The sequence below is a fragment of the Python bivittatus genome, unplaced genomic scaffold, assembly GCF_059951505.1.
Source record: "Python bivittatus isolate LINGU-HERP-01145 unplaced genomic scaffold, Pbiv_v1 ctg000160_np1212, whole genome shotgun sequence".
Taxonomy (NCBI): domain Eukaryota; kingdom Metazoa; phylum Chordata; class Lepidosauria; order Squamata; family Pythonidae; genus Python; species Python bivittatus.
In genome coordinates, this window is record NW_028277076.1 from 3992048 (window position 1) to 4000841 (window position 8794).

General features: G+C 48.0%; 1 protein-coding gene across 1 annotated transcript in view; it reads right to left on the bottom strand.

Annotated features, from left to right (window-relative positions):
- Window positions 1-8418, bottom strand: part of NIBAN2 (niban apoptosis regulator 2) — a 46628-nt gene extending 38210 nt beyond the window's left edge. Inside the window, exon 1 of the mRNA XM_088146958.1 lies at window positions 7985-8418. Coding sequence (XP_088003084.1) covers window positions 7985-8039 — 55 coding nt within the window. The 5' untranslated portion in view covers window positions 8040-8418. The remainder of the gene's footprint in view (window positions 1-7984) is intronic.
- Window positions 8419-8794: the final 376 nt, after the last annotated feature.

An 8794-nucleotide genomic window follows, 5' to 3' on the forward strand; every position in this document is an offset into this window, starting at 1 on the left:
TTGCAGTGAGGGGAGGGAGTCTGGTGAATCCACCGGGGAGGGCCGGGAGCAACCCATCTCGCAGGGTGGGACAAAAAGATGAGTGTTTCACTCCCAGGAATTCTCACCCCTGCCCTTTGTAAGGAGAAAAAGACAGACAACATTCGAAGCAGTACACAGGAGGAGACAAGGCGACTGTCAGTCCTTTATAATGCTAAGAACTGTTTTTGCACATGATAACTGCAGTGAGATTATTGTACGCCCAAGATGGAAAGATTTGGCGCTCCCCCCCATGGAGGGAGGGTTGGTGAAGATGATGGAACTTGCAGAGATGGCTCAATTGAGTTCTTTGATCAGAGAAAAGACAATATCTACGTTTATGGCTGACTGGAAACCCCAATAGACTTTTTGTGTGAAACAGAAAAAAATGAACTTATGATTTATGGTTTTGATTAGAAAAAGTAGATTATAGAAGGAAGAGGGTTATGTTGTAACCACAGAGTAAGAGGTAAATTTATAATTGTACTTATAATGGCTGTAAAGAAGACCGGAAGCTCCTTCCTTGTATCTTCTTTCTTTCTGGTCTATTTTTCATTCACTTTTTTTTCCTTTCTTGCACCTTTAGCTTCCTCTTTTGACTGCTTTCTTTTTCCTCCTTTATATTAGTTTGTATTCGTTTTTGTCTTCCTTTTTAAAATCTTTAATAAAAATTAGGTATATAAAAAACAATGCTGAGGACTGAACTGGGAGAGAGGGGGAGAAAGAACGAAGGCAAGGGGGGGTTAAAAAAAAAACTTTCCAAAGGAGGACTTTGACGCTAGAAAGGAGAGTCAACACAACAGCTGCAACTGGGCAATTCTCAGAGCTGTCTTTACAATGTTTTGGACTATGACATGCCCCAACCCAGCCAGCCTAGTCAGTGGTCAGGCAAGGAGAGAGAACAAACTCCTGGAGTGCTGTCCACCCATTTTTTTTCTCCAGCGTTCCCTAGCTAGGGTCACTCAAATCACGGTTGGGGATGGAAAAGGCAACCGGCGGATTCGTATAAGCACAGTAAACCCCAAACGTTGGGTTTATCGACTGCAATATTTGGAGGTTCCATTTCTGGAAGACCCAACTGGCGTGACCAATGGCAAGGAACCGGTTAGGAACAGCCAACTTCTCAGCCATAAATCGCAGTTTGCAGGGCTCTGCAGCTGGGTTCACACGGCAGCCGGAGTCAAAGACACATGGGATGACTTGAGCCAAGAAAGCAGAATGATAGCCAACCCCCTCCCCCGCCAAGTAGTGTCAAGCACACACTAATCAAGTTCCTTTAATAAACACAAAATGAACCCAGGGCCTCTCTAGTCTACAGCTGGAAGACTGCCTGTTCTTCTCCCAACTTCATGGATTAAAGGGTAAGTCTGGGACACATTCTGCTTGACATTTAAAAAGAAGCTGTGGCAGCTTTTATAGAAGCAAAAGAAATTCATTCTGCTTTTCTTAGCATAGCTTCAACCACAGCTGGGACCTTTGTCCTTCTCTGGTCACTACATGTGTAGGAAGATGCAAGCCATGTTGCAGAAGAGCGAAGAGGGTGCTGATGGAAACAGCAGAGGAACACTTGAGGCATCGTTTCAGATTCAAACCCCAAATCCATAGTTGTGTAATAACTTCCTTGGACTCAGCCTAAGTTTGTGTAAGTTTCTGAGTTCTCCAGAATCTTCATCAGGGGAGAGGCCTGCCAAAACCAGATGCTTCAGCGTGCAGTTCGAAGTCAGTCTCAAGATGGAGATGGAAAACTGGATTAATCAGGGGATAAATGTATCAGCGTCCAATTAAATTAGCATTCAGGGCTAAAGAACGGCAGCTTCCCCCTAACTAACTTAACAAGTTGGATTTGTACAGCAAGCTAACCCAGCTTTAGGAAAAAAAACCTAACCAGGGGTAACGCTAACCAAACTTAGCACATTGTATGAACGCAGATGCTACGCTTTTAACTGATCTGTTTAAACATGCTGTGCAAACAAAAGCCTGTTAATCCCCAATCTGATTAACAAACTGTTCTTTGATAGTGGCTCAGATCATGTGTTCAGCTAAACTACAGGGAGGAAAACAAGCTCAACAGCTGAACTGACAAGCCATGATTTCACCATCGGGACAGCAAACGATGAGCAGAAACCAGAGTTTGCACCTCGTGGGCCAAAATCTGCACCAACTATTCATTTATTTCATCTGTTAGATTTATGTAGCAAGCCATAACGTAGACTGTTTGGTTTTGATGCAACAACTTGTGTGAACCTAACCATTATGATTTACGGCTTAGCCTGTCTGTGACACCAGTTGTGATGTATCTAATTCCAACTGTAATTAAGCAAACGGTGACTCAGTGTGACTTGGGAATCTAGCTAGTCTGATGCCATCCAAGGCAGCTTCCATTATTCTACATTGCATTTGCAGAGAAAGACAAAGAGTAAAAAATCCATTTACTTCTTCCCCTCTCGGTCACAGAGACAGCTTCCAAAAAATTCAGTCCATTTGGCATCCCATTCCAAGTGAATAAATCTAAAAACAGAAACATTTTATCCCATTCTTCCACAGATAGTCTTCCATGGAGGATGAGGGGGAAACCAGTGTTAGAGCAGTCCTGCAGTAGAAAGTAACAGACTGAAATCCAGGCAAGAAGAAAATGACTTAAAATGTTTAGAAAAACCACTCCAAGCTGATGACAGAGATGGGCATAAGACGAAGATGACTCTTGCCATTGCGGTCGCTCAACTTCAAGGGTTAATTTCTTCCTCAAGAAAATATGTACCTAGATTTTGTTAAAGCATGATTGCAAACTATGGATGCATTCATACATTTCCAAATCCAAACTATGGATCTGATTCATAAATTTCAGGGCTGGGTTCACCAATATACTAAGCCCTAACCAAATAAAACGATTATGATTTAGAACAATGCACTGCCTGCAACCATAAACTGTGTCTACATAATGCTCTGTGCGGAAGTTTGCTTAACCATGAACGAACCACAGTTGGATGGCTTCATATAATGTCCCGAGCTCTAAGCAAAGCCTAATTTATTTTATTTAGAAGATTTATACGGTCACCCATCTGAAATACATAACACTGGGTGGCTGAACCCAGCTGATATGAAAGAAACCTAACCCCAGTTCAGTATGTTGCCCACATGCAAAAATGATGGAAAAACTATGGTTTCTGGACAACCAGCAAACCAGATTCTACTAACTCATCGTTTTAAATTGTTTTACAGCTATGGCATTGCTCAACAGGCATCTCTAAAAGCTGTTTGTAGAAATAGCAACAACCATACACTGAATTCACACATTGCCACAACTGAAGTAGTATGAAAAGTTGGGTGTTGTGGGAAATGACCATCTGCTTGATAGTTTAAGCCAAGAAATGGTGGTTAGTGAATAAAACGTGGCTTCTGAAAGCCAAGAAGCCAGAAAAGAGCTTTTAAGCTACAGCTTCCTGAACTGTGCACCTGGGCACTTAATTCTAAGCCACATTTAGACCAAAATACCTAGAATGAGTATAGGAGTATATGCCTTGTGTCTTCTGATAACTACAAGACTCAAGTTTATATGGGCATTACATAAATAATCATATTAGAAGAACGAGAGATACATTCAGAATCCCACGTTGGGGTTGCAACACCTGAATTTGGCAGCTGTATCACCCATCTGCTATCTGCATGTCTGCAAACCTAGCTGCGCTCATCATGTTCACCACCCATCATTTCAGGGTGCGCCCTTGAGCACAATGTGCAAAGAGAGATGCAGATAAATCAGGCTCTCTAATGAAATTCCTCCTCCCATAAAGATCGAGCTTGTTGGGACACGGAGGAGGAAGGAAAGGAACAAGCAAGAGCAGAACCCTAAACGCTAAAAAGAAGTCGAAGATTGCTGGGATCCGTTTCTGGGAATGACACTGTCCCAGGTCTGGGAATGTTTGCTAAGCAGTCCATTGATTTGTTCAGACATGAGTGACCCCAATATGACAAGGGGGCAGGCGGCCACCAGACCCACTGCTGGATAAGGATAACTCATACGCCGTTTGCAAGATCCTCCGTGCAGTTTTCGAATGGGGGAAGAGAGAATGCCCACTTGCACAGAACGGTTTAGAAAAACACCAGGAGATTCTTGAGTGACCAATCCTTTCCCACTAAGGGAACGACTCATTTCTTCCACTCACTCATGAGCTGCCTGAGTCATCATAGGAAACCTTCAGTTGCAACATTCAGGAGACTCAGCAGAGGAGACATCTGGCGATGGGGAACCTTGACTTCTATGGCAGCACAGCTTCTGAACAGGCCCAGAAACTTCTCATGGAAGCAAAGGGCTGGGAGGACACCCAGGCCTTCCAGTCTAACCCAACACAGGGTTCAGCCATGATCTCAGGGGGCTTCGCAGACGGCGGTCACGAATCCCACCAACTCCAAGGTCGCGCCGTTTGCTTTCGCTTTGGCAAGCTGTATAAACTCAGCCAGTGTGGGTTATTCAATAAATCACAGTAAGCAAACCATGGCTTGGCAGGACGTAAGAAGCAGGCCAAAGAGCTGAAAGGATATTAGAGGTCACGTAGCCTAGCGCCTCCAAGGGCTCCATGAAGACAGGCAGGATAACCCAGGTGCTTCAGTGTCATTCAGGAAGGGGTCATCCTTCAGCAGCAGAGAACGTGCTTTGTGTGCAACAGCAAATCCTTGGTGTGATTCCCAGATAAAAGAATCAGGCGCTGGAGACTGGAAAGATCTGAGTAGCAATGGAGGGATCTGAAAGGTTATACGCCCTGCCTGCCTGCCACTAAAGCAGCGTGCTAAATTTCTTAGTGAAAAATCCATTTTAAAAAATCCAGGGTTATTTCCATTTGGAAACAGACACGGAGCAGTTAAATCGTCTCCGCTTAACAATTCTAAAGAAAAATAAAAACAGTTATCCTTTCAGGAAAATTAGGAAACCCCCCCCCCAAAAAAACCCCCATCCCATTGCAACAATTCCACGCTCTGCTTTGCTAGACCAGCCTTTACCCCAAAGAGGCAGATGCCTTTAAAAACAAAACTAAAAAGAGGCACTGGGGGGAGAAATCCACCCGTATCTACCAAGACACCCTTTGTTCTACTTACAATAACCATAAATTTAGCTTTGTATTGCACACTAGATATGGAGGAGGTGCCTGGTGAAGAATCGGAGTTGCATGGAGTGCCGGGCAGCTGAGAGGGGCAACTGACATCCAGGAGAATCCCCTGGGTGGCCCTCCTGATCCCCACTTTGAGTTCTGTTTTGCCCAAGGGCCCTTCCCCAAGTTAGGTGCAGAATGAAAGGGGGGGAAAAAAATGGAAGTCAAGCTTAAGAGAGGCCAGACAGAGAACCAGGCCCTGAGGGCAGACTGCTAACTGGCTATCAGAGAGGAGGGCAGTGGAGGGGGAAGACACCCTGAAGAGATACAGACACAGCATCTCAGACAGCTGATCCCTTCCTTGACCCCTCTGCCTGGTTAGGGTCAATCCAGTAACTGCCAGGAGCAATTAGCCCAGCCTTTCACTTCCATTTCCCCCCCAGTGCACGATCAGGACGTGCAAGACGGCCATTGTGCCGAAGCCAGAAAACTGGCTCCCAAAGAGTCCTGTCTGGGAGGAGAGGAACCGCCCTTCTGAAAAGATTTCCGCAGCCCCAAAAGCCAGAGAAGAAAAGAGAAGGATCGTTTTGCCAGCAGGCCTGATTAAGAAGAAAACACCCAGATTGGCATGGGTGGGTAAAATCACATAGGTTCAATTGCTGCGCGCAACCTGCCTGCACCGAACAGGCTGAATTCACTCAAACTGTTATGCCCAAAAAAATCCCACTGTGACTTGGGGCACAATTGCCCCAAGAGCATTAAAAAAAATCATGGCTCAAGTTGACAACGGCTTGGCATGACAGGTTCACAAGACAGGCAGTAGGCGTCTACTCCACGTGTCCACCATTGCCTTAAAGAAGTCAGAGATGGAGACACGTGTATCTTCTGTAGATGCTCAGAGGCGCCGCACTGGTTCCAGCCATTCCAGGCGCGGCATTCATTCATTTTTTTTTTTTTTTGCCATGCCAGGCCCCCCCCAAGAATTCAGAACAGGGCTCCCAACCTTTCCTGGACTGAAACAGTGCCCAGTGAGGAATGCTGAAAGTCAAGCCTCAGCTCCACCCAGGATCAAGCCTCCTTCTGCCAGTCCCAGAAACAAGGTGTGTCGAGGTGTGGGGGAAGAAGGAAAGAGAATCGTGTGTCAGTGGCAATGCCTGAGGACTTTTTTTTTAAGTTTTGCTCAGAGCTTTTCCCAAGCTCCTTGAAAGGAGAACAAATGGGGGGGGGGGAACCCTAATCTACAAGGGATCATTTCCAAAAGAAATGCAAAGTGGGCCATCTCTTCTGTGCACCTTTTCTTCCACTCCCCAGTTTTACGACCACGGCCTCAATGCGCCCTTCAAATCTCTGCCATGTTCAGAAGCGTTTGCCCACGCAAGGCGTCTTCTGATCCCTGCAGAGAGGGCCTTCTGCTATGAACAGGCAGAAACCCAACCAAAGATGCTTTGCCCATCCCTTCACCTTGGGGACCATGGGAAATCTGAAAGTAAAACTTCTCCATTTCAGCCCTCATTAGCCAAAAAAAAGAAAGCCCCAGAAAGGCCCAGCTCATCTCAATATCCACAGAGAGTTGGGGGAGGCATGAAAATCAGTAGCATTCCCCCTGTTTGTTTCTTTCTTAGAACTGTTCCCTTACGCCTTGTCCTCCTTCGGGCATTGCTCCTACCAAAGTAAACAAATAAAATAAACTTTTAAAAAAGGCAGGGGAAGTGAAATTCAGAGCGGAGTGATTAACTCAAGGAGATCCGGGTTCAGATCTCTCCCCAAGCTTGCCACTCCCCGGCGACTGCCAGCTCTCAGCCCAACCCCTTCTCACAAAATTGTGGAGATCATAAAAATGAGAGGGGCGGGGGGGGGGGAATCAGCAGCTTTCAAGATCGCTGGCAACCATTTGCAAGGTTTTCTGCTTTCCCCCTCTTCAAACAGCAGGTTATGTTTACAGAAGCAATGCTACTGTTGCTATTGTTAACACTCCGGACAATCTCAATAGCCTTGTGCTGGGGAAAACCCTCCGCCACCCTGCTTTTACACGCTGGTAAAGGCATTTCTCACAGTTCCCCCTCCGTGATTTCAAGTGGCCATTTTCAACTGGAAGCTCCTGGAAACAGAGACCTAGCCTCCCCCAAGCGAAACCAAAAAGCGGCAGAACGCGTAAGAACGGGCGCTTTCGCCTCCAGCCGCGAGCGCGCAGGTTACGCCGATTCTCTTTTTCTGACTTCTCCCCCCACCCCGAATCCTTGTCCTTCCCAGCCAAGGAGAGGGCGAGGCGAAAAAAAGGAGCTGCAACGTGGAGGGAAGGAGGGGGGAAAAGAATTTTGGGAAAAAAGGACACTTTTTTTCCCAAGTTCCCTAACATAAAACCTGGAAAAATCCACGCAGGAGCTGAAAGGGCGGAGCTTTTCGCTCCTCTTTCGCTCGGATTTCTCCCTTCCCGGGGGCTGGGGGGGGGGGGGACACAATAAATCTTACTCCTCCTCTCTTCCTCACAGAACTATTAAAAATAAAAAAAGTAGGAAGGAAACCACCCTCTCCCCCAGGCGGCTAAACTCTGACATGCCCCCTCCTGCTTAGGAGAAACCAGATGGAATTCTTGCGGCGCCCCGACCCTTAATCCTCCCCAACTCAGCTGAACATCGACACTCAACTTTCTTACCTCCCCGCGCCACAAAATCTGAAATATCTAGCCGGAGGGGGAGCCCGCCAGCCTCGCCTTGCCTCGCCTCGGAAAGGGCTCCTCTGCCCCCCTTTCTCGCCAAACGTAGCAGCCCACACTCTTACTATTCTCGGAGCTGCGCCTGCAGACGCCAATATCGCCCACCGGCTCGGCCGGGCCCCCGCGCGCCCCTAGGCCCGCCGCCGCCGCCGCCTCTACCTGGCCTCACCTGCAATGAACTGGCGACGGTTCTCGTCCAGGTGCGCCGAGATCACGTCGCCCATGGCGGCCCAGCGAGCGGTGGAGGAGAAGAGCGAGGAAGTCAAAGGCCGCTGCCTGGCGGAAGACGCTCCCTGGCTAAAGGATGAGAGGAGAAGGGCCCCACCGGGCGATGCACCCCATGGGCCGGCTGGGCCGAGCGAGAGGGAGGAGAGAAAGCGAGCGAGGCGGTTCGGACTGGCGCCCGCCTCGCCCGCAGCTCGCTCGCTCGCTCCTTCCTCCTCCTCCTCCGACACGCCTTTCTTGCTTGCTTTGCTGCTCCTTGAGATTCCTTCCTCTTCATTTTTTTTGGAGGGGGGGGCAGTTTCTCTGCCCCTCCCCTGCGCCGTTTGGAGTGGGAGGGAAGGAGAGCGAGGCTCGTTCACACGACGCCCTGCACGTTTCTGGGTCCCAGGGCTCGCCGCGCTCCCGACCCGACCACGCACACTGAGTGTCGAAAGACCCAAGTTACCCCTAAGCAAGAACTGACGTGCGGGAATGCCACCGCAGGTTTTACTGGACCTGCTTTCGGCCAGGTGGGAAAAGGGCTAGAAAGTGAATCTAAGCCAGTAGGATTTCACTTCTCTCTCTCCATTATCACCCCTCTCCAGAATAAAGAGAGGGGAGAGGGGAGAATGGACTGAGAAGGAGAGACAGAGAAGAAAAATGGATTTTCCAAAAAGGGAGACTTGGCCTCCCTGCGAAAAATCTGTCACCCAAATACGCAGATCCTTCTTGGTTTTGCTAAAATCGCGGTGGAGTCTTCCTCCTTCCCCCACTT